The sequence below is a fragment of the Schistocerca piceifrons genome, chromosome 1, assembly GCF_021461385.2.
Source record: "Schistocerca piceifrons isolate TAMUIC-IGC-003096 chromosome 1, iqSchPice1.1, whole genome shotgun sequence".
Classification (NCBI taxonomy): domain Eukaryota; kingdom Metazoa; phylum Arthropoda; class Insecta; order Orthoptera; family Acrididae; genus Schistocerca; species Schistocerca piceifrons.
This window is the reverse complement of record NC_060138.1, coordinates 41,713,871-41,741,040: the sequence shown is the minus strand read 5'-3', so window position 1 is coordinate 41,741,040 and position 27,170 is coordinate 41,713,871. Positions and strand designations below refer to the sequence as shown.

At 38.0% G+C, this 27,170-nt stretch overlaps 1 protein-coding gene across 1 annotated transcript; it reads right to left on the bottom strand.

Annotated features, from left to right (window-relative positions):
* On the bottom strand, nucleotides 1-27,078 carry LOC124801882 (microsomal glutathione S-transferase 1-like). Its single transcript, XM_047263106.1, has 3 exons — nucleotides 26,873-27,078; nucleotides 17,453-17,535; nucleotides 1-466 (listed from the first exon to the last, which is right to left on the bottom strand). The coding sequence occupies exons 1-3, from the start codon at nucleotides 27,002-27,004 to the stop codon at nucleotides 223-225; spliced, it is 459 nt and encodes a 152-aa protein (XP_047119062.1). The 5' UTR covers nucleotides 27,005-27,078; the 3' UTR covers nucleotides 1-222.
* Between the last annotated feature and the right edge of the window lie 92 nt (nucleotides 27,079-27,170).

The window sequence follows — 27,170 nt, the reverse complement described above, 5'->3', positions numbered from 1 at the left end:
TTTTACTGTTCACCAAACAGTCTTTATTTCTGTTTTTATGTCTGTTTACATCATGCCACTGTAAAAACATTAGGCAGAGTGAGCAAATCATTCACAGAAGTAATACATCAGCCCGCCAGATTAAAAACTATTACTTACCACAATATGTACAAAATTAATTGCAAATTTGTTTCAAATAAAATGTTTTACCATGATAAAAAAATACATTTGTAATGTTTCATATCAAAGACAGTGAAGTATCACACTGCCTGCCATGAAAAATGTGATGGCCCAACCAACAAAGAAAAATAAGAACCTAGTAGGTTGTGGAATTGGTATGACACAGTACACAATTGTGTGGCCAATTCGTGCTGTAGTAAATGCTCGGAACAGATTGATGGCAAGACCTGGAGATGGATTTGTTAGCAGATATGCTAGTGCCACAATAAAGAACACTGTGATGTTCTCCAAATCATTTAGATGTCCCCTGCAAAAGCATAAAATAATTTTAAATTAGAACTCTCCATTAAAATCACAACATATTTAATTTATTAAAATTATTACATGACATTTAAAAAATTCCAAACAGATTAATAGTGAAATCTATTGAATCAAGAATTCCTCTCCCTGCTTGTTTTGACATATAGAAGCACCTTCTTTTGTAATTAAGAAAGGTAATCTGTAGATACAATTTTGAGTGAATTAAGTCAAATCAGTGATGAATAGTTTGGATGGACAATTTAGCCACATGGCTGAGAACTGCAAGCACCAGACATCAGTAGCTCCCTCCCTCTACTTACGTAAGAACCACTAGTAAATGGGAAATGAGCTCTGAGTCATCTAGTGTCTGATAAGTAAAACATATTAGTGTGGTGTCACTGCCAGACACCACACTTGCTAGGTGGTAGCCTTTAAATCGGCCGCGGTCCGGTAGTATACGTCGGACCCGCGTGTCGCCACTATCAGTGATTGCAGACCGAGCGCCGCCACGCGGCAGGTCTAGTCTAGAGAGACTCCCTAGTACTCGCCACAGTTGTACAGCCGACTTTGCTAGCGATGGTTCACTGACTACAAACGCTCTCATTTGTAGAGACGACAGTTTAGTATAGCCTTCAGCTACGTCATTTGCTACGACCTAGCAAGGCGCCATATTCAGTTACTATGATTGTATTCTGAACAGATAATATTGTGAATCATGTACCGTCAAGAGCGACATTCATCATTAATGAATTAACTTAAGTATCAAACTAATTACATCCGCTTTCTGAATTCTATTTCCTTGTCATGTTCCAGACCTCACGTCAGTATAATTCTTCCCTCCTCACGCCAGCCTGCGTGAGCTAAAATGTGTGCATTTCGGCCTCCCTTCGTGACACGGTGTTGGCTCTTCTGCCAACACAACAATTAGACTTCACCTTCACTCATTCTACTAGTGTTTCAGCACTGAGGTAGACAGCGTTTAGCATCAGATAAAGAGATGGAGCACTAGCTCACCTAAAGAACAGTGAAGAGGAGGGTGCAATTTTCATCTGCAGTCCAGCACTCAGTTTAAGAGAGTTCAGAAATCAATGGGAAATCTACAAGAACAATGTGATAATTTCTTGCCTCATTGTGAATGCCTATATTTTTTTAAGCTAAAAAGACAGCAACTGATATTTTTCTATTATGTCCCTGTTAGGTTAACGAAGTTTATCTAGTGCTTTTTTAATGACTTGATTCAATTTTTGAAGTGTAAGTCTAGTAGGTCTGCAAAATATCCCTATATGGCTTACATAACTTTTACATTAAGATCAGAATGTTTTCAAGCTATAAATTTCTTAAGCTGTGGGAATATGCTGGAGGCCAGAGGGTGCCAAAACTGCTGAATAGCTAGTCTACTAGAAAACATCAGTTTTCCTGTAGGTAGTATACTTCTGTGGAAATCCTAATTGTCTTGGTTTTTTTCCTCCTGCATACCAGGCAATAAAATACACACAAAAAGTCATCTAAACAAAACTGCTTCTACTTTGTTCTTGTAAACCAGAACTGGATTTGAATCTCTAATCTCCTGATGAATCCAGTCTACCAACACTCTCAATTGGCCACAAAGTGATAATGTCACACAAAGGAAATGTGCACTACATCGCAATAACTCATTGCCTAAGTTTCCTGTATGCCTAATACTCAGCAAGCTGAGACTTTTTCTCATATCTTCACAAGTAGGCACTGGCAGTGTGCACATTTTGAGCTGGATGCTGCTGTTGGATAGCCATAAGGGTAATCTGGGCTCATAACAAATGAGGTATGTTAAGGCACAGTTACATATCTGATGCAGTAGTATTAGGAGCACATAAAATTTGACACTATACACAACAGCACTGCTCTTCAGGGAACATCAAATACCATTTCTTGGTAATTAACTTATAGTCAGATGGTTCAGAGCCTGAATAAATAGTTTAAAGGATGTCAGTTTCCACTTATGGCTGTACGGGCCATGTGAGGTGGGATAAAAAATTAACAAGAATTTTTTAATTTTGCGAGTTTACATATCTACTTTTCAAAACTTTTTTATCTTCTTAGTACACATTTTCCTACTGTATATTTGCATTTTCAGCTGTTTTTAATATTCAGTTTATTGTTGACAATGGAAAGGTAATACGTGTTTTTGAGCACTTGGCAAATTTTTACTTTTGAAACAGATGGATCAAAAAATTTGTATTAACTATTTCTTGAAAACTGGGATATAGCACACCACAGCACTCAAAATGTTGACTGTAGCTTTTATTGAATATACCATCAGTAAGACAAGAGTTTATATTTAGTATAAAAGCTTCAAAGAGGATCACGACACGACAAAGACAACTACCCTGGATGCCCTAGCACATCAATTATGTGGAAGAATAAAGAAAATGGTTCTAAAAAATCATTGAATCACCATCAGAGAGGTTCCTGATGTTTTCATTATCCTTTGGCTCATGCCAGGCAATTTTTGAGATATTTTGGTACGAAACGTGTAACAGCAAAGTTTTTTCTGGAACTGTTGAATTTCGACCAGAAATGATGTTGCGTAGACATCGCTCATGAATTGCTCAATGAAGTCAACAAGAATACAGCACTTCTAAAGAAGGTTGTAATGGGTGACAACACATGGGTATGTGGGTATGATGTCAAAACCAAGGCCCAATTGTCCCAATGGAAACTGCCTGAAGAGCCAAGACTGAAAAAAATTCAACAAGTTCTATCACATGTAAAGGTCGTTCTCACTGTTTTCTTCAGTTGCAGTGGGATAGTGCATCAAGAATTCCTGCCCTATGGCTGTACTAAACAATACTACCTGGAAGTTAAGCACCCTTTGTGTGAAGCAGTCACCAGAGCAGCTGCTGCTGGATCAGAGAGCTGTCTGCTCACTAGAAGGAGGTCACACTGTCATCCCAGTCACAATGGGAGACACTGCTGACAGCGGCATTCAAGTGATGCCATGCTCAGCCACACACTTTGTGATGTCAGCAATGCCGGACATCTATTGTTTCATATGAGAGGCACGAGAGGCAACTGGATGCCTCCACCAACCTGTTCCTAATGAATTATGGCTGAGGGTAAAAATAAAAAAGTTAATTAAACAAATCTACTGTCATCCTGACATCTCATTTCACTCTAAATAGGTGACAATCCATGGGTCATCTAACACTGGTGTCAGATCATTGATGTCACCTTCTTAGAGTAATGTCTGAACCTACAGCCTACAGTATGGCGAGTCCAAAAAATTTTGATTGTATTTTGGTCATGGAGAAAGGGTTTGACGATTGTGCATTTTGTAAAGTAAATTTTATTGTGAGTAAAGATTTGTCTAGTTTTAGAGATAATGGAAGTCACGATTGGTTAGCGCCTGTTAGATGTGCCCAGTGCTTTGAGGGCCACTCAGTGTCGTGTACAGAATCAGTTCCAGTAAAATGTTATGCGTGTAATTGTTAGGGGCATATGGCTAGGCAACGCCAAGAGTCGAGATGCTCATGAGTAAATGTAAGAATTAAGTTAATGTAATTTATTTTCTTGTCTTCTGAATGTTAGTTCTCAAAACTACTGTTGTCAAGGAGAAAGCTTCAACAGAGCCAGAGATACAAGGTGTATCAGAGAGGGAAGCAGTACGCATAGTGTAAGAGCAGGTAGCACAATTGACAGCGGATAATACAGAACTGCGTAGGCTGGCAGAATTGCGATCTTCACAACAGGATGTAGATTCATCAGTTGAAAGATTAATTGCATCTTTTTCTGGTAAGGCAACTGAGGAGATGCAGGACTTTGTGGGAGACCTCGGAAATCTGGCTGAGATGGAAGGTCGGTCTGATAAGGAATTATTAAGCATTGCAAAATTGAGACTAACAGGGGAAGCTGAAACTTGTGTAGGGTATACAGAAGCTCTTCACATAGGATAAGGACAATTAATGGATGTACCTATGAATTGGGACAGGACGCTGCAGTCAGTGAAATTATTTTGCAAGAAGCTGAGTGTAGGGCACTCTATGCTTTTCTTAAGAGGGTTGCATGCGGAAATGTCAAGACGTGTATGGACATGGGGTTCAACGGATTTGCACACAGCAGTGTGGTTATAGCTAGAGTTTGAGAAGATTGATTTGTTGACTGGAATGCAGGGTAAACAGAGAGTGTTTGCAGCTAATACAAAATGTTTCAGGTGTGGATGAATGGGGCATGTAAGAAGACAGTGTCACCAACCCCAGGGTAATGTGAATACAGTAAGAGGAAGTAATAGTTTTAGAAGTACAGGACTGAAGAAGAATAAGGTGTTAAACACAAATGAGAACACCAGGTCCACCATGGTCATTCCCAGTTAGACTGGATGCCACAAAATTGTATGCAGAGGTGGAATGTGCGATAAGAGAACTAGTAGGAGAAAAGGGTTGCAGGATATTACTCAACACAGGATGCGTGTGTTGGTCACCAGCAGTGATCTGGTGAAACATAAGCAATGGGATCCACCATGATATAGCTTGCATGGAATGGGGAATAAAGATGTCACACCATTAGGATTGGCGGTCATAGACTTTTTCCTGGATACAGTTCAATTTAATTGATGTTTAGAGATTGTGCCACACATGGGTGAGGGCTGTGACATGATTCTAGGATTAGATTTCTTATATCAGCATTGTGTCATAATTGATCTTCGAGGACATGGGTTGGTACTTGACAGAAAAATGTTTCAGTTATGTACAACCATTGCCAGTGTAGCAATGTTGCAAGGGGAGTCTTTCACAGATGACGAACTGATTAAACCATGAATGGTCACAATAAGACTTGATTTGCATCCTTTGGGTGAGTGTTCAGTCTAGCTTGCTGGCAGGAATTTTGTGTATGGTGGAATCGTTAGAAGATAATGAAGTATCAGATCAGGTGGGTTGCTTAGTTAAAAGAGGTAATGTGTGCATACATAAATAAGGGGTGAAAATAAGGTGCCTGTTTTTATAGATGAGTTTAATGCAAAGGACATAGGATTAACAAACAAGTTGCAAATCACTAATAGCGATATCCTGGAGGAGAAGAATGGGACACAAGTGTGTCGGCCATGGACAATCACCGAATGCCATTGTATCTGCATTTTGAGGAAACATGAAGCACCTAGAGGGAAGCAATAGCAAACAGATGGAAAAAATTACTTTTGGAATTTAAGGATTTATTTCTTTCAAAAGGGCCATTACCAGCTATGAATATTACACAGCACCATATTCCTACGGAAAATGGATTATCAGTCTACCACAAATAGCACAGAATACCTAGGTACTGCAATTTTGGAGGAATTTATCAATCAATAGCTTAAATACGGAATATTTGAAGAAAGTAATAATGCATGGGGGGCACAAACAGTCATTGTGCCAAAGCAATCAATGGATGGAACAAGAAAATATATGTTTTGTTGTGATTACAGGGATCTAAATGAGAAAACTGTAATGGATGCCTACTCTTTGCCAAACAACACAGAAACCTTGGACCATTTAAGGCGATACAAATATTTTTCAACAATGGATTTGAAGAGTGGTTCTCACCAGATTGAGGTTGCACTCCAGGATCAACACAAAACAGCATTTTTGGCAGCCTGGGGACACTACCAATTGAGAAGAATGCCATTCGGATTAAAAAACACACCTGTAACATTTCAGAGACTGTTGGACAAAGTACTCCGAGGTTTAAAACCATGGCAATCCTCAGTATATCCTTATGGCATAATTGTGTGTGAGAGTGATATGGAACAGCATATGCAACGATTAAGGGAAGTATTCCTAAGGTTAAAAGCAGCAAAATTAACAATGAGTACAGAAAAGTGTAATTTTGTGATGGAAGAGATAGAATACCTAGGGCACATCATAATTTAAAGAGGGGTTAAGACAGACTCAAGATTAATTAGAGCTGTATATGAATTTCCTGTATCAGAATCTGTAAAGGAGTTGCAATTTTTCTTAGAAGTTGTGAAGTATTACTGCCAGTTCGTAAAAGGATTTATGAATACTGTCAGACTGTTGACAATATTGTTAAAAAAAGGTGTTAAATTAGTGTGGTCAGAAGAGTGCAAGTATGCTTTTGTGGAGCTAAAAGAAGCTTTAACATTAAGTCTGATATTAGTATTATCGGATTTTAATAGACAATTTGTTTTAACATGTGATGCATCAAACCATGCATTTGGCTGTGTGTTGTCACAAGGGGTAGAAAGGTGTAGAACATCTGGTAGCCTATGCACCGAGACAAGTAAATTCTGCAGAAATAAATTATTCCACAACGGAGAAAGAGGTGTAAGGCCTTATTTATGGAATCAAGTATTTCAAATGTTATCTGTATGGTAAAAAGTTTAGAGCAATAACAGACCATTCAGCATTAAAATGGTTGTTGGGATTAAAGGATCCTTCTAGTAGGTTGACACGATGGGCAGTAAGACTAAGTGAATTTGATATCAACGTCACACGTAAGCTTGGGAAGAAGCACAGAAATGTGGGTGGCTTAAGAAGAAAGTAGCAGTATTTCATTTTGGGGGTAATGAGCATGTGGAATGGCAAACTGCCCAGAGCGTGGATGACAGTGGACGACGAATGTAAGCAGTAATTTAAGCAGTCACAGGTCTGTATGCAGGATGGATTGCTATGCAGGGAAACTAATTTGGGACAGCAGGTACCAGTAAAGCTAAGGAATAGAGTGCTATAAGAAGCTCATGACCACATATTAGCGGGTGTGTACAGACAGCAGATTTGTGCCGAACAAGAGCATCATTGCATAGGTTATCTGAAACAATTAGTACCATTTGAATTTCTGGGGACTGATGTTTTAAGTCCATTATGTAAAACACCTCCAGGGAATAAGTTCGAACTCACAATCACAGATCATTTTTCAAGACTAGAAATGATCAAGATGCCAAACCAGCAGGCAGCAACAATGGCACAAGCACTTGCAAATAATTGGATTTTGAAGTTTGGAGTGCCTGAAACAATAGTAACAGACCAGAGAACAAACTTCACATCAGATCTATATATGCAGTTGTGTACGTTATTGAATGTGAAGAAGTTAAGGACATGTTATCTCCATCCACAAGCCAAAGGAAGAACTAAAAGAGTGCATAGGACAATCAGAGGATGCTCAGATACTATGTTGACTCACACCACACCAACTGGGATGACTATTTGTATGTTCTCTCTGCCTACATCTCAAAACAGCATATGAATACAGGACTATCGCAATATGAAGTAGTATATGGTTGTAAATTGCCAGCACCAAGCAATATATTGAAAATGAAGAAATGGAAGACTGGAGAGTCTGTTAGGGAATTTGTCAGAGTCATTAGAAAAATTTGGAATAGAGTACAGAGGGCAAATAGAAGAGCACTAGAGAAACAGGAAGTAGTAGTGGGGTGTACAGCAAGAATGCCACAGTATAAGGTTGGTCAGTAGGTGATGCAATCAACTTTGTATACATCAAAGGGAAAGACAAAAAAATGTCAGTATTCAATTGCCAGTGAGCATGACAACTGTCCAAGGAGGGCAGTTGAAACCTTTTTAAGGGAATCTGGAATCTATTCAAGGGATAGGAGCTGCAGACAGGAAAGGGAGAGTGAGGAGAAAGATATCCAACAATAAACAGGAGGTTGTGAATGAATCGGTAATGAGAAACCCCTATGGATTAAGGCCTAGGAGATAGTCAATTAACTTTTTTTGATTAGGTATAGATTTAGTGTAATTAGTATAAGCAGCTGCACAGCAGCAAGGAATTTAAGGGGAGGAAAGTGATAGATATTCCTGCTCACAGGTGAGATGCAGAGAAGGCGACTTGGTGCAGTTCGTAGAGGGAATGCTGTCTTTGTCAGGGTAGAAGTGTTATAGGACCAGCACCTGGAAGGGGAAGTGCTGTTCGCAAAGCAGGAAGATGCAGTGATTGCCAGTCTTCACTGGATGGTACAGGCAGTATTCAATGCATGGAACATGTGTAATGAGGTGAGAAGATTGGAAGAAGCACTCCACAAATTCCATCAGGGAACGGAAGGGCACAGGTTACTCAAAGGAAGTGCTGGTGTATGTAAGAGAGTACAAGGAGCATATGAGAAATTAAGGAGTAAAACGATCCAGGTACTGGGGGTTATTCTACATATGCAAGGTAAGAGGGGTTGTATCAATGGTGGAGTTGGCTTATGAGAACAATATTTGGCACTGCTGATGAGGAAAACAAAGAGTTAATGACACTGCAGAATAGGTTTATCAGTGGGCAAAAGGGAACAAAGCCATGAGTGATTGGCACACTATGCAGATTGCAAGCTTAGAGGAAGACATATTGAAAAATAATACATGACAACTATGACAAATGACTGGAGAAGTAATGCGGTATGCCAGAACTACAGAAGAGGCAGTTAATCGGAATACCAGGGAACTACAAACCAAAGCAGAAGTCTTAGATAAGGAAGTAGTAATGATAAAATGGTTGCAGTCCATAGAAGCACAAGGGAAAGTAACAGAACTACAGGAGGCTATGCAGCAGGCAGTATAAGGTCAGCTAGGGGTAAAGTTGTCACCAGAGTAGTACTTGGAAGGTCTAAGGAAAGTACAGAAGGAACTACCACTGGAGTTGGGTTGGCTTTAGAAACCAAACACACAAACTTATCTTTTCATTTCAAGGCAGCCACAGGATCAGTGAGAACTGGTGGAGGGAGATTTTAAATTTCCATTTGTACACCAATAGCAGGGAAACAAGAATGTTACAAGCGCTACATAGTTCATGCATATTTTGTCAAGTTCAGATTGTTGACATACTCTGTAAGAGTAAAAATGCAGCAACTATTATTAATTACTAAAGACAAGGGAAGTTCTGTAGAAATGGAGGGAGCAAAGTTACAAAAATGCTACAGAGTGGCGATCACAGTCTGTCCGAATATGATAATATGAGTGTGGCAGGATTCCTGCACATTGAAATTGTTAATGGGATAAAAGGCAGTCAGTGAATGCAATAAAGAAGTGATCAAGCCAGAATTGCACTTTCAGCAGGTCAAGACACATTAGTTGTACTCTACTTCTGACAAGATGGTAGTAGTGGCTAATTGTTTCAAGCAGTGGAACCATACATCAGCAAAGAGGCTAGAATTAAATGGGAGCAGTTTATTATTAAGTGGAACAGCGCATGTGATAATGAGGCCTACCTTCCATCTACCTGCTGAGATTTCAGGGATGACTCACCAGAATACTTCACAGCCTTGTTTGTATTGGTGACAGGAGCCCATGGAAGTCGTAACTGCCACAAATCTAAACAGTTTGAATCAAACTCTAGGGCCAGAATTAATACAGTCTATAAACACATTTCTGAACCAGTAGGGGCAACAAGATTCCCTGGAAATCTTAGTGCAGCATGTAAATTTATATTGGGAACATAAGTACTGGAAACAGACAACATCATACCAACCACCACGGTGACCCTTGTTCTGCTGAGCATAGTCCTTGTTTTGGTCTGTAGATGTTGAAGCACAAGACTGAGTTCGGACCCAGCTGCTATTCAGATTCCAGTAGACTGGATACCCTGAACATAAAAGCAGCAGAAGGAAGATGAACACACAAGGGTGTGGTATTAAGGATAATTGATTCATTTTAGGTTGTAAGTTTGGAATAGAGAGTTAGAAGATATTGTGCAAGAATCCTAGTAATGAAATAAGTTCCATTGTGTTTGAGCTAAGGAGCAGGGCAAGAGGTCCTGTAGAAATGTGTAAGATTAAGAGATATGGTTAAGGAAACCAACTGTTAGAATAATTCTTAAGAGGTCAAAAATCTCACCAGAGCGGAATGAGTTGCAACAGACCCATCCACATGCTGGCAAGAGTGTTATGCATTTCGAAGCAAAACATGGCCGACTGGCATTGCGAAACAGAGCCAGCTGTGTGTGGTATAGCAACAGCCAATTCTGCAATATGCTAATGAAAGGTCAGAAACCTTTCCTCACTTGCATGTCAAGCTGTAAATGAACGTAGTCTGGAGAATATAAGTACTCAGCCATTCATGTTCTAAAATATTCTCATCTCATTATCACAGCCTACACCATGAACCTGTGATACCCAGAGCGACATCCCAGAATGCAGTACAGGGTTGACTGTTCGATCGCATGGCAGGGCAGACTGCCTTGAGTCACCAGAGCAGCTGCTGCCAGATCAGAGAGCTGCCCGCTCACTGGGAGGAGGTCACAGCTGCTTCAGAGGTACCGTCACCTGCACTGCCACGCTGTCATCACAGTTGCATCCGGAATATCACTGTCAGTGGCATTCAAGTGATGTCATGCTTGGCCCAGCTCTTTGCGCTGTCAGCAATGCTGGACTATACTGTTTTGCATGAGAGGCAACTGGATGCCTCCGCCAATATGTTCCTGATGAACTATAGCTTTGGGCCAGAATAAAGAAGTTAATTAAACAAATCTACTCTCATCCTGACATCTCGTTTCACTCTCCGTGGATGACAATCTATGGGTCATCTAACAATAATGAACAGTGAATTCTAAAAGTGATTCCAAGACTGGAAAAAGTGCTGGTACAAGTGGATTATATCTGAGAGGGATTATATTGAAGGGGGAAAAGTTGCTGTTGATGGTGAATAAATAAAGATTATTTCAGAAAAACGAAAATTCCCATTGCTTTTTGATTGCCTCTTGTGTAACTAAACTTCTATAGCCAAAATCAGTCTTTTTAAATATCTTGGATACTAATGCTACACACAAAAACTGTTAACCACATGTATACTGCACAGTCAAAATTGGTCTATCAAACAGAGCAGCCATTGCAGATTATAGAAATGAAGTTCCATAATAAATTAAGGAACAAAAACACACTCACGGTATCATTAGCTCCATAAAACAGAAAGCTACAGAATATTATGCCGGAAAAAAGACTAGATTTCGGTGTAAGAATTCATACTGCTTGAAAGTATTATTTGAATTAACTGTAACTTAGTATCACACACATTAAGAAATTTTTCTTCCATACTGGCACTGTTTTGTACCTTGATTAGAGTAACTATGTAGTTGACAGTTGAACACTGTTGAGCATGAGGAGGGTGATATCTGTCAGTCACTGTATGCATAACACAATATGTCTGTGGCAACAACAGACGTATGGTTGCTTAACAGATACATCCACATCATCTTATTTTAAGGCCTATAACTTCAATTTTCTTTGCAAGCTTACAATAACCTTATCACTTTAGTCTCAAATTTCTCTGCTAGCTTCGAACATTCTGTTAAGTGAATTAAACGTACCACACACAGAGAGACAATGATAAAAATTACAGCAATTAGGTTACCAGCTGCAAGTGTCATCTGTGGTAACTGAAACCTAAGTAACAATGTTATATGTCAGTGGTGAAAAGAGGATGACAAACTTCACTTTCTGATATAATGTTGTAATGGTAGTTGTTGTTTAAGCTACTGGCTGTCAATGAGTTTGTTATTCTGATCCAAGTATTGTACAAAGGTACACTTCATAAGATTTACTTTAATAATGATGGAGTTGTCACTAAAATCACTGTGGCTCCATACCTGAATCAAATGATTTAGTCATTTATGTGGTAAGATTAATAAATCACGGTTCACAATGGAAGATTATCATATTTATTGCAGGCTTAGCTTCTTATGTATTGATAAATTTCAGCTATAGCTGAGAATACAGGAGAAAAAATGAACAATATGGCACCTGGTATTGAAGTGGGTATAAATCGTTCAGTAAAAGGTTGTTTGGCCAGGGCCTCCTGTTGGGGAAAGTGTTTGCTGGGTGCAAGTCTTTTGATTTGATGCCACTTTGGCGACTTGCATGTCAAAATCGATCAGTGAAAACTAATTTCTTGGTGTCTGTAAGGCATACACTATGTCATAAAATTGTTAATAAAGGAATCAGAATTTGTTGTACATTACAAAGATGGTACCATACAGAGTGTTTGGGTGTGGACAAACAGTGAGTGTATTGACTTCTCTACAGTCTGTTGTGGAAATGTGTGGACAGTATTCTAAAATGCTTAAAAAATAATGCTAAGCCTTTTTAGCAATCTAGACGGTATTACTGATGACAACAGTCATGAACATGTTAGGTCAATGAAGAAAGTGCATTGCAGACAGAGTGAAAACACTTGTCTTCCAGCAGAAAACAGTCAGGCATTGATGCAAAGCCTTTGTAACAATTCAGACAGCAATGATAATGACAACAGTTGTGAACATTTTAGGTTAGTGAATTTAGTGTGTCGTAAACAGTGTGAAAACACGTATCATTCAGCACTTAACAGTTGTGGAACTGAGGCAGAAATGAGTGCAGGGAAATCTGAACTACATACAGAACACAGTAGGCCCACATACAGTCATTTGCTTAAAAATGCAATGTTCAATACACAGAGTGTACAGAAGACAGAACTACCTCCAGGTACAACATACTTTACAAACAAACATGTGCAAATAAATACAAATTTCAATTCCCAGATTTCCAGATTGAAAGTAATGATATACTCTGAAGGCCATGGACATGGCCTTGCTGGAATCATATGTGACGATTTTCATGTAAATGCTGCTTCCATTGTAAAATGTGGGGCACCTTAGGATGAAATCACAAGAAACATAAATGCCAAAAATATCTCCAGTTCGTTAAAATGTGCAATAATTATTGGGGGCACTATTGATGCATATAAAAATGAAATATTCAGAGCCACTAACAAGTTGAAAGAAATGTTGAACTCCACTAGGAGAACACCTGTAATTGTCATAGGGATTCCTCATAGACACAGCCTTATAACCACTTCTATTGTGAATGATGAAATCAACAAGGCCAATAGGCAGTTTAAAAAGATTTGAAAAGCATTCCATAACTCACATTTCTTATCTGTAGAGTTCCTTGCGAGAAAGACTTTGCATACCATGGCCTACATCTAAATATTAAGGATAAGACACTACGATGCCATAAAATCCGAGACATAATAAATTTATTAGGAATGTGCAAGGAGAATGACCCCATTATTCTGCCACATCCTTCTTCCCAGTCAACAGCATGCTCCACTGCACAGCAATCATTTTCAGAAGCAGTGAGACATCTTACACAACTGACATCAACAACAGTGTCAACTAAACCACTCAGTTAAAACCACCCATCTGTTAAGCAAACGAAAAGTGTCACCACCAGGCTACTACAAGGATTTCTTATTGAAGACAACCAGCAACCAAACACTGAGATGAGCGGTGTGACAGTTCCCAAGGACAATAAATCACTAGTAATTTCTTACTAGAATATTCGGGGAATAACTAGTAAAATTGCTGAATTAGAAGTACTTTTGCTTGATCAGCTAAAGGATGTTTCAGTTTTATGTGTGAGTGAACATTGGTTAAAGGAAAACCAAGCATGTACTGCTAGAATAACAGGATTTGAAGTTATTAGTAGCTTCTGTAGAGAGACTTCTACAGGTGGAGGAACATGCATATATGTCAAGCAAGGAATGGAATGCAAAGAAATTACGTTCAGTAACATAAATAACATTGAAAAAGTGTTTGAATATTGTGTTTGCAAACTTAAAGAACACAAAATAATCATTGTGTGCATATACTGATCTCCCCCCCCCCCCCCCCTGGCAACTTTATGGTGTTCTTGGACAGTGTAGAAAGGGTCTTCTGTGAATTATGGAATTTTACAGAAAATATTGTTGTAGTTGGATATTTCAATGTAAACTTTAATATAACCTGTTAAAATGTGTTTAAACTGAATAATTTACTATGCTCACATAATTTATCACCCACTGTCCATGAATACACTAGACTTGGAAAGACCAATAAAACTACAATTGATCAAATATTTTTTGACTTGCAAGCATTTGATCATAGTACAGAAGTGATTGACACTGGATTCTCAGATCATGAAGCAATAAAATTTAGTGTAAATAATGTACTCAGCACAAATTCCAGGAAAAGTGAGAAATACTTCTACAGAAGGTGTATAAATGAGAACAACATTAGGATTTTTAATTCATTGTTAAACATTTCAAACTGGGATTTGGACAAATACAACACTGTAGATATGAAGTTTAAGTCTTTTTCAGCTTGTTACAAACATCACTATGAAACTGCATTCCCTCTAAAGAAAATTAAAGTAAAAAGCAGAACTAACACTTGGATAACACAGGGGATATGAAAATCTTCAGAGCAAGTTAAGTAAATCAGCTAGGCCAAAGCCAGCTCTGAAACAGTATGTAAACTGTTACAGAAACTGTAGAAGAAAGTCATTACAGCAGCAAAAAAATTAAGCAATGACTCATACATCAACAGAAACAAGTGCAGCTAAAAAAATGAAATCAGGTTGGAATGTGATAAATACAAACTCGGGCAGAATCAAAGCAAAAGACACCAACATTATTCTTAACAGCAAACGCAAAACTATAAATGATCCTTTACAAATTGCCACTATATTCAATAGCCACTGTACAAGTTTAGTACAAAATCTTATAAAAAATCAGTCACATAAAGGCTAATCATAACATCTCTGAGAATCCTAAAACTATGTTTTTGTATCCTGTAACAATACAAGAGGCAGAGAATGCAATCAGCAAACCAAAAAATACATTTTCCTGTGGTACACACAGCATTCCTGACAAAGTAATCCAACTCAGCAAATATATTGTTCCTCACCTTGTTGTTATAATTAATGTTTCTTTCAGCACTGGTACTTTTCCTAGAGAACTTAAGCTGTGAATAATAAAACCAGTATGTAAAAACAGTGACCCTATGATGCAAAAAACTATAGACCCTTATCAAAGTTGTCTTGTTTCTCAAAAAATTTTGAAAGAATAATGTACAAAAGACTCTGCTTTTTTGAACAAATGTAGAATATTTCCCAATGAACAAAATTGATTTAGAAAAATATAGACCATGCAGAAGTGCTATACATAATTTCCTAAAACTTGTTCTAAATTCCATTGACCATAATGAAATAAACTGTGGATTGTTTTTAGACTTATCTAACATATTTGATCTTATTGATCATAAAACTTTACTGCTATGGAGTCCATGGCACTGCTCATATGTGGTTTAAATCGTACTTATTTGACAGGTACCAGAAAGTGGAAACAGTTCATGATGGTAAATCCGTCTTTTCTGTATATGAGAAAGTCACTCAGTGGAGTACACCAAGTACCACTGTTGGGACCTCTGTTTTCCCGATATTCATAAAAGACTTACCAAGTTACTTAACACAACCTGATGCTGTACTCTTTGCTGACAATACTAGCCGCTTTGTTAAAGCTCAGAATGTGACTGCCCTACTCAAAAAAACAGAAATAAGGAATGAAGTAATTAAACGGTTTAGAGAAAACAGTCTACTTATTAATGAGAAGAAAATGTGATGGATGCATAACAGGCATACTTCAAATAAAGTAATCCCTAACATAATAGTGAAGTTTGACAAGCAGGAAATACTACAAGCTTCATATAATAAATTTTTTTAGGAATTTGGTTAGATGAGCATCTTGAATGGGATAAACATACAGAATGGCTCAAAAAAAAACTAAGTAAATGCTGTTACATATTAAGAATGCTCAAAAATTCCTGCAGGGAAGAAACAGTGATGAGTGCCTATTATGCATTCATGCATAGTCCACTGAGATATGGTGTCATATTTTGGGGTTTTTCAAGTCTAGCAAAACACTCCTTTACTGTCCAGAAATGTGCAATAAGAACTATAAAAAGGATTGCATCTAGGGCGTCCTGTAGGGAAATATTCAAAGAACTGAAAGTTATGACTCTTCCATCTATTTATATCTGTGAATGCATATGCTTTTTTAAATCCCATCCCCAGCTCTTTTCTTTGAACTGATTACCACAACTATGGAACTAGACACAGAACTGACTTCCATAGAGAAGTACATAAGAAAGCCCTGTACCAAAAAGTGTAATATATGAACCCAAAATTCTTTTTAGGGCCCTTCCCTTAAAGGGTTAAAAAGATACCAAAGCTTCACATTTTTAAAAATGAACTTAAGAATATAATTATAAATGAAAGCTTTTACAGTGGTGATGAGTACGTAAATTTGAGGACATCCATAACTTAAGTTAAACATAGCCATGTGTTATTGGATACAATGTAAATATAGAATTTGTTTGAGTTATGTATTGGGTTATCCATATGATTTTGTATGTATCTGTATGATTTGCTTTTGTTCTGGTATTTAATTATCTGCATGAGTTGTATACAGTCACTATTATTTATTTATTTTGTGTTTTAACATATGACAAGTCCTAAATCATTGTACATGATAAAATCAATGATCAATAAAAATCTCTCTTAAGACAACCAGAGGAATGCTCAATAGCAAAAAATGCACCAAAATTTTGATTATGTACAAAAGCTGCTGCTGATGTACAAGGCTCTGTACTTAGATGAGTCCTAAAGGTGGGTGAAATTATCTTATTTCAATTTGAGTGAGTGTGTGTGTGTGTGTGTGTGTGAGAGAGAGAGAGAGAGAGAGAGAGAGAGAGAGAGAGAGAGAGAGAGAGAGAGAGCAATTTGCTTCTTGCTTTATGGGCTACATGTCAAGCAGCTGCTTTTACAATCATGAGCCACAGTTGTTCTAAATGTTTCACTTCCTAAATTTCAATATGAAATCACTGTGATCTGGGAAATGTGTAATATTATACTTGGCCTTGATGGTATAATATTTAAATCGAGGGATAACATATATTAAACTTTTTGTACACCAGTAAATATTTTTACATTTTTATTTTCTTTTGCTCTCTACATGTTCAGAAAAAAATTATTTATGCACCAATTAGATTGTTATACCTTCTTCAACATCAAAACTGAAATGACAACTGTACAGTTGTGAAAAAGTTAATGAAAGTAATATGTACTCTATACATAAGTAATACACATGAGAGTGAGAAGAAAATTAAATTATACTGCATTTCCAAACAGTATTGGGTAGGCTTTCTTTCAGTAATATATTTATTTATTTCATGTACTTACCTCCTTACTCGTTCAATATCAGGATGATCATATTTCACTTTGGCACCTTTCATAGACGCAGCGTCTTCAGGACTTATAAAAATCTGATGAGGCATGAAAGCAGTAATAGCAAAGTATTATTTAATATCAGACAATGACAATGAGATATAACATAAGAACAGCAATTGTTGTTACATAAATACTTTTAGAAGCTACTTCAGAAGGTACAACAGAGTAAAGTACACAAGATTGTGAAATTGTTCAGTTCTCTTTAGTTATGAATTTAGTACCAGCAATATTTGTTTTAATTTCTTGGCTGACCACCATATATGTCCACGTTAACAGTCTCCATTTCTTACCAAGTTTACAAGCTGACAGCAATCAGATTCATAGCTTTTGTAAGTTATTAACAAATCACCATCATGGCAAAATTAGGTGCTGATATGTGGAAAGACAGCTAGTAGAAAGTAGTCAGTGGCTTGCTACTAACAACATTGGTAGGTACTCTAAGCACATTGTACATACCATGTCATCACAATTGTTGTCTAGATCTGCAACCACACTCCACAAACCACTGAAGTATATGGCAGAGTGTACACCCCATTGCCAACACATATCAGTGTTTTTTCCCCATTCTATCCACATATGCAGCAGGGAAAGAATGACTGGTCCAACACTTCCAATCTTGTCGTCACACCATGTATGGGAGTCATATGAAGGGAGCTGTAGTACATTTATAGAACCCTCAGTGCTGGTTCTTGACACATTGTAAATAGGTTTTCACAGGATAGTTGTCCTCTATCCTCAAGGATATGCCAGTCAGGTTTTTGAGCATTTATGATGTTCTCCCATGATCCAAACAAACCAATGACCATTTGCACTGAACTTCTTTTCACACTTTCAACAGTAGGCATTCATTATCCCCTGTTAAGGGTCCAACAAACTTTAGCAATAATGCGGGATGGATTGTACGAGTGTTTTGTAAAACACTCATCTGTAGACTGATTGCATTTTCCAAGTATCTTACCAATGAATCAAAGTCTACCATCTGCCTCATTCGTGATTCCATTTTGTTTCCCAATGTACTCTTACACCCAGGTATTTGTACAAGTTGAATGATTCCAAGTGTAATTCATTGGTATTGATAATGTAGGGCCACACTTCCGCAACACTCACAACAGGCCAACTTTGTAGTAAACAAAGTAATAACACATTGTGCAAGTCATGTACAGATTGCAACAGCATACACAGTATTAACACAAACCATACTGAGACACTGTATGCAATGATTGCAAACAGGAACAGGGACCTGGCTGCCCTCTGCCTTTGTTGCCAAGTGGAAATGCCACATTTCACGTAATGTTCCACAGCATGTCACAGGTATCCACAGCAATCAATGAAATATCATTCAATGAAACATCTAGCAAGGTAACAACTATACTGGGTATCAACATCAGCAAGTTGGAGTTCCAATTAGACCTTCACCCAGCTGCTAATAAAGTTGGATATCTGCTAGGCTCTTCTTTTTTGCTGCTCTGATCACCAAAGCAGCAAATGATCAGCAAACAATACTAGTCCAGTCAAATCTTTTTTCTTAAGCTCAACCATTTGCACTTTCTGTGTGCAAGCTCGTAAAAGCAACACTAAATAGGATGCAGGCAACAGGCATCGTTATACCCATTTTATTCAATCACTGGGCATTGCCCATGGTGACTGTCAGGAAAAGCTTGTTGCATTATCATCAATGACCACAGCATGGTGCAAAGCATTTTGCAGCCAGGAATCAGACGGCATTCAGTTCATGGCCAATAGGCAGCGGTGGCACTACCGCCACTTAAGAGCACAGGCACAACCACCACTATGCCGCTTCTGCAGTAACCCCTGCTGGCATATGTAGAAAATAGCAACCTACCAACTGCAGGCCAATCACTACATGTCATGACACTGCATGCTCACCAGTTGCCTGTTTACCCCTGCACACCCAGACTAATTAAAAGCACATGCCCCGCCATGGGTGTAAGTATGAAGTTGGGCTGCAGTCTCATGAAGTATTTGGACTCACTGTATGTAACTAAGGACATATACAGACTCGAAGTGATAGTGTTGTATGATTGTGATAGGGACTTAAAAGTGTACAATTCTGTCTGACAGTAATTGTAATCAGATATTGTGTGAACTTGAGTTGTGGGATTAAACTTGTTTTTCCACTCACACCTCCAGTCTTTATTGTTCAGAATACAACACCTGTATATAAGGATATGTGGTGATTTAAGCTGACCATCAACATGCACTGCAATATTTATCATTGCCACATTCACTGATCAGAAAAACAGTTGGCTATGTTAGCTGTGAAAACAGTATTTCTTTTAATAGATTTAGTGGATACTTGCTTGCCTGTGGGCAAGGAAAGCCAACAGACCATAGTCTTCCACATGCTTTATAGAATGTACAGCCATAACTGGTGACCATGTTTCAAATCACAAGTGTGCTTACCACATTTCAATACCGGGTCACCTCCTCCAATGATTTCCGTAACTTGCAAACTAAATGGAAGACACAAAAGTTATGGAGGCTATGTGGGAGCGACACTTGGAAAATGTAGAGCACCTTTTCTTAGACTCTGATACAACAGTACACAACAATGACAGCTCACAAACTGTCAACTTCTAATAATCTAAAATAACTGCAATCGTTTTTGGATGTGCAATATATTATAGCAAATTTATACCTATTGGTGCTCAAATAGACAACTCGTAGCACCAGCAGCACAAAAATGGTTTTATCTTTATCTGCGGCCTGCCAGAAGGAATCTGCATAATTGAAAAAGTGTTATAAATTTGCTCCCTGCCATGCAACCTTCACACCATGTTAGATCCTTAAGTTAGCACTGGATGCATCATAACAAGGCATCAGCATAATCATTGCACAAGAATGCTGACATCCTCAAACAACCAATTTACTGTGCCTCAAAAAGATTATCAGTACCTCAACTAAATTTCGGAGACTTTGGCCACTATTTATGGAGGTACAAAATTTTATGTACACCTCTAAAGTACAAAGCTCCACTTGATTTTCTCTTTACTCCCTGCAAAGCACCTCAGTCGGAAAGGCAAGTTATGTTACTTTATGGGGTATGGTTTTCAGTTCAGATAGTATGGATAAGCCTAGCATACAGATTTTTCTTTGTAACACCAGTTAAGCAGCAGAAATGATGTACAGCTGTTGGCCATGGAAGAAGCAGAACACTGGATTACCATTCCGACCATGCTCCTGCTACAAATCCTCCAGTTTCTCCCCTAACTGCACTGGGGAATGACTAGGATGAATGTTTTGATGTGGTGCCATATGTACTTGCCAGACATTAATGCTGAGTTTTGGTAACATTTTTGAGAAGCAGCAATCTTGTAATCCAGTTGCTGGAACAGAGACTGAGGTCAGCTGGCTGTTGTAGGCATCGACAACTTCAGCTGATGGCGCTGTCTGAAGATGCCCTAAGTATAGGATGAAACTGGCAATTTTAATGAACTACCATTGTGATCTAGTGTCTTTTTTTCACTGATTTTCTGTTAATGCTGATACTGATAGGGCAAGCCAGGTCTTCAAAGAATGCACCCAAAACAAAGCCTCCCCCCTCCTCCCCCACTGCTATGGACTAAATAAGAGCATCTTTAGGGGATATGTATAAAGATTATACTTCACTGTTGAAGGGCTACTAGTGCTATATGTCCTCTTCAGTTTCCTATATGTGACCCTTATGACAACATCTATTGCAAATGCTGTGTTCTAAGCATTACGTATCTTATATCTTTGGTGCAAAGTTTTCTCCCACAATATAGTGTCTAAAATTGGCCCCCAATTCAGATGCAAATGATGACACTTACATCTCCTGAGGAAACCTTGGCAAACTTTCTCACAAATTATGAATGATAGTCATCAATGAGGGGAAGCATGAAAAACTTTCTCACAAATTATAAATAAAACTCGTCAGTTGCAGAAGCCTGGCAGAGCTGCTATATGGGTGTAGACATTGCATATTGTTCGGTATGATGTACCTAACAGAGTGAGTCCAGCTCCCATGGGTGAGGCATTATTATGTGAGCTCACAGTTCTGATCTTTCAGATTCAGCATCACACAGAGATACGATGTGTTGTCAGTGGCTCCTCATCCGTTTCAAGCCACAGCCTGTCATGGCTAGCTGATTTGTCACTGGAATCAGCTCCAGCTGTGACACCAGGCTCAGCATGCACCCCACCTTCAGCAACACTGACTCAGGGCTGGAACAGCAACACAACAATGCCTGCTCCTCCAACTTGCCCTGTCACCAGGCATAAGACCAAGTTCCCAATCTCACCTCATCCTTCTAATTGATATATCACTCATACACACTACATGCCACAGACATAACAGGTTTTTGCTGGATAAAATGGGTGAATCCAGTTCGTATTCCACTTCAAGCGCTACATCTGATGTAAAGCGTCAGAAGCACATACAAACACACAACTAACTTATCAGTTGAATTGAATACTCACAAGTCAATTCTGGCACTGAATGATCTCTTCACCGGGATCTATGTAGCCACCCCAAAACAAGCCCAGGTCAGTTTTTGACTCTATATGCTTGTTAAAGTGACAGGGTTTGTTATATCTGTTTGAAGGGATATAAATACTAGCTGCACAAAATTTTGTCAATACACAGACTAACAGCACTGGAATACAAAATGGCCATAGCAAATATGTTCAGTCATTTCATATGACCACAGCAATGGGCAGGCTATTTGCTTACCGGATGAAGAATGTGCCATGCCTTATTAGCCAGTTGTTTAGAAACCTACTGTGTTGTTGAAACTTGGTTTGTTATATTTTGGACTGTTAATACTAAACACATGACTGTTCTGGCTCATGACTTTGGAGATTTTTTTTTAGGCATTCAACATGTGCAGTGTAATTACTCACTCATAACTGATGTTATCTAGAACCTACAACTGATCAAAGAGATATTAAAATCAGCTATGACTTTAGTTATGAATTACATTTTTGTGCATCGATCAATACAGCAAAAAGGCTGAAACCAGTCCAAAACCCAACTTCTCCACAACTGTCTGTCCCAAACTGTGTCAAAGATTTGCCACAAGTAAGCAAATAACACCTAACCTCATAATTACTGGATAAAGGAAAGTGAATGATATTACGGCTCTAAGATGACCTGCTTTCCAAATAGACTCTTTCTTATAATCAATAACAACTTCTAAATTGAAATAACATGTATAATACTTTTAAAAAAATTGTTTCTATTCACATACTTATTACTTTCATCCCCAATCAGATGGCCCTTTAATTGTCACTTTTACTATGTTTTCTTTAGCCGATATTGGATACTAGCCAGTATTTCTGAGACACAAAAGGTATTTTACTTACTGCTTATTTTACAAAGGTAAAACAATTATCAGTACATACAGACCAACTGTATGAATTAATATTGAGAAGAGTCTTGGATTGTAAAAGTGAAAATGTCTTATTATATCAGGATAGTGAAATGTGCCTTGCCAATGGCAAAAATGAGGGATCTGAGGCATAAACTACAAGAAAATCTACAGCTTTCGAAAGATTTGTGTTCATTGTTTTCCTCCAATTATTATATGTAAAGAAATTTGTGGATGAGAAATATTTTGAAGGTCGTGGCAGCCATAGGTAGGTATTCTGCACATTCCAGAGTTGCACTTCATGAATGGAATCTACCTGCTGGTAAACTGCATTGACTTAAAATAGATACTACTTCAAAACATACATGTATTTTTACAGAAAAATGGTCTTTTGCCATAAAGACTAAAACTTTTTCACTCTGGCTTCATTTTCAGGGGAAAGGTCTATGCTGTACTAAAACTTTTAACATCACCTGCAAATCATCGAATACAGCTTTGGTGTAACTCACCATCAGACAGTTACTGGAACAACCCTAAAGAAGAGCTTGCTAAAGGACGCCACCTCCCATATAAAACATGGAGGCTGAGAACTGGTGTATCCCGATGCTTGGTCAATTTGAAGAAATGGGGTTTCTCTCTAGGAGATGAACTATGCGAATGTGGCGAACAGCAAGATCATCAACACCTGCTCAACTGTAGAAACCTCCCAACCCCATGCCCGATCTGGTTATCGCCAATGATACAGCAGTTCAAACAGCGGGATTTTGGATGTCATATGGAATTTAATCATGTAATTCTTTGTAAATTGACGTCATATGAATTTAATCTTGTACTTATATTGTTTGTAAATTGCTGCCTATCGATACGAGTAAATAAATAAAATCAATATTTTGGTCTACTATGGCTTCTACAAATCTTTCAGAGCAGAAGCCATGTTCTACAAACCCTACCACAGGCTTATAGTAATTATATGAGGCGACTTCAAAAAGTAAGTTACATATTATTATGGCAGCCCAAGTAACTTTTATTGTATGCTGCACCACACTTCAAACTGACAGACAGGTTGCATGACTATTTTTCAACATAGTTACCACATCTCTGTAAACAATTTTATTAGACACCTTATTCGTAAAGATCCTTGTTCTGTCTATTCTCACATTATGCTTTGTTTGGTAACAACAATTGGAATGTTCTTCCAGTTACTCATTTCACTGATGATAGGAATCTGTTCCTTTTCACAGAGCCATTTGAGAACTATTGTGTGAATGTTCTCACCACAGGTGGTTGTGCAATAAAATTTTATAACAGCAAGTAAAGAGCAAGATCTACAGAATAGCAGAAGTGAAACATCTTGATTATTATTGAATGAAAAAAGAGTTTTGTAGTGTAGTAGTCCCATATGCATCAAAATGAGGAATGTTTTTATTACCTGTATTATAATCTCTTTAACATATTGTACGCATCATATGTCTGTTCTGTAGTCACCCAAAATTAAAGGAGTATATAAGTAACTTTAACATCCAAACATAATTAAAGAGAAAAATACATTCAACATTACTATCATACTTGTCAGTTTTAAGTCCTATATTGTAATTCAGCACTGTGGTAAGCCATACATTTGAAGGGACTGACTTGTTCTATATTACAAGCACACATCCTGTATATAATGTAATCAAATGGGACCCAAAAAATCAATGAATATATCAAACGATCTTAAGGAACTAATGTTCTATCCCATGGATACCTTAGTCTTGCTAAAAATGCATATCGAACTATTCATTCCACACTTTTTTTTTTTTTTTTTTTAACCAATTAGGGTAGCAAATGTACATATTCAGAGAAAGTTATAACTTCAAAAGAAGGACCTCACATGCATAGCAAAACTAACACCACAGAATCCTGCAAAAGCAAATTTAAAATATTAACTTTAATATGTTGGCACATACACAAGACAATACTTATTTTAATGGTGAATTGTACAGCACATCTAAACAGAGATTTCCATTATAACAACACAGGAACCAGAGGAAATTGCTATCTTTCCACCAAAAGGCTGAAAATGATAATAGCGGCACTAGAAATGCAGGCTGATTAATTTATAACAGACTTACACTTAGCGTAAAGACTATAAACTGTGCACCTCCGAAAGAGACATCTCTAAGCTAGATGTTGGTAGAGGCGAAGCAATATTTGCAGGCAAATTGACAGAACAAAGATAAATTTAAAATTAGTTACTGAGTAAAGCTCATCTTAGTGCGGAAATGGAAAACACCTTCCTGGGAAGAGAAAAAAGGACCCAATTGTAGTGCTCAAAATGTAGAAGAGACCGTCACCAAACACAACAAGAAGACATCTACAAACACAACCAACTCATAAACTCAGTGCTGTAACACACCACAACACCCTTACGTCATCGCTCAAAGCAAACAGATGGAATCGGATGCTTCCATTGACCTATATAACGCTGTCTACCGCCTTTACGTCCGCAAGACAGTTTGTGTGTATCATTATTATACATTATTATATACCGTGTTTTTTTTTTTTTTTTTTTTTTTTTTTTTTTTTTTTTTAAGGAAAGAGAGTTCTCCACTGTTTGCTGTGCGTGCAATACCGTATCTGTTAATATCATTAGTACGTAATTAAAAACTGTTTTTCTGTATAATTGGTAATTTTGTAAGCAATGTTGTTTATTCTGTATAAAGCTTGCAACGTGACATATGTAATACTATTATAAAATATGATCTATGGACAAAAATAAACTAAACTGAAACCGGTACCAGAACATTACTTTATTAGTCACTATAAATTGCTTATCTGCTGTAATGTCGTATTTGTTAATAACTAAACATTCTCAATGACTCGACAACGGAAAAAGTAAATACATAACACTCCTTTCGATCCTCGACGTCCAGTTACACACGGAACGAAGAATCGTGATAATTGGCAACACCTCAGTAACAGCCCGAAGGAACGTATGTTGGCAACAATACAAACAAGGGCTGTGGTAGCGCCGTTTGTGGATAATGTTCGAATCTCTCTTCAGTTTAGAGTCTTATATAGGTATTTAATTAAAGTCGTATTGTGACTGCTTTCGGATTTCTGAAAAAGTTTTACCATGAAAATTTACAAACACTTTCGGCAATTTAAACAATTCGACGTAGATATGAGCTATATAAAGTACGCGACATACACGCATTAAATAATCACAATTATTGCAATTCATCCCATCTTTCTGAGGTAAAATAATATCTGTGGCTTTTATCTAGGTATGAAATATGGGTGAAGATTCACATCTTTAAGCATATGCTTCCATTGTTTCGTACTGAAATTTACCGTGTGTAACGGTATTAATTGGAGTGAAAATTCGGCCATGGTTCAATTCTCACATATTAACACTACACGTAGCGCGGAAACGAAAAATTTCTCAAGTTCGTTGGCTGCGCCCTGACAATTTAGTTTCCCGAGCGCGTTCAGCTGGTCTCCACTATAATTTTATACTCAATTCCTGCAACTGCCCAATCAGAATTGGAATACAAATGACGGAGTAATGGCTGTAATCAATGCGACACGAATGTGGCCAGAAGCTCGACCAAAAAGACGTGGAATACATCGATGGCGAAGTAAAGTGTGCATTCAATTCAAACACTCCTTTTGTGTCCTATATTAGGCAGCTGCTATTTCACCTACCTATGTCTCTGAGAATACACTTTCAGAAACCGTAGAGTACCGTTACGCAGAGTGTCACAGTAGAAGGGGAGAAGGATAATCTGGCACCATGTTTTCTTTTTTTCCTCAAAGAAATAATAATAAAGTCCCTCATTTCATTCTGTACACCGAATAGTTAAGTAACAAAAGTAGTCTTCCACTGGAAGTGAGGAAATATTCACAGCGGACTCAAGAAATATTGACAAGATACTACGTACCATGAAACTGTTCAGCTTCTTTAGCAGATTTCTCTCTCTCTAACCCATGCGCAACAGTTACGTAGTAAACAGTTAAATTTATATTTCGTTAATCGTACCTTATGCTTAAAACGCTGGCGTGCTGTGAGCGGAGACATCAACAGCATTTTTAGTCCAAGTACTGAAACATGGAAGAGGTATGCCTTAAGCACAGGATTACTTATGGTCAGCAGTATCTCCGCAGCAGCCATCCTTCCCAACTACAGAAACACTTCTGCCTGCAACCGTGCGTCTGCGGCAACTCGACGCTTTCAAGTTTCTCGCGTGCGTCCTTGACTCTTAACTCATAACTGCTCAAATATACACGGCTACCAACTTCTGCTCTGTTAAGTTACTAAGAGTATGAAACGTCAAAGA

Coding starts and splice junctions, on each gene's coding strand:
- LOC124801882 (XM_047263106.1), bottom strand. CDS start 27,004: ATGGCTGCTGCGGAGATACTGCTGACCATAAGTAATCCTGTGCTTAAG. Junction 17,536..26,872: donor GCCAGCGTTTTAAGCATAAG/GTACGATTAACG, acceptor ATGCCTCATCAG/ATTTTTATAAGTCCTGAAGA. Junction 467..17,452: donor GATATTGAACGAGTAAGGAG/GTAAGTACATGA, acceptor ATGCTTTTGCAG/GGGACATCTAAATGATTTGG.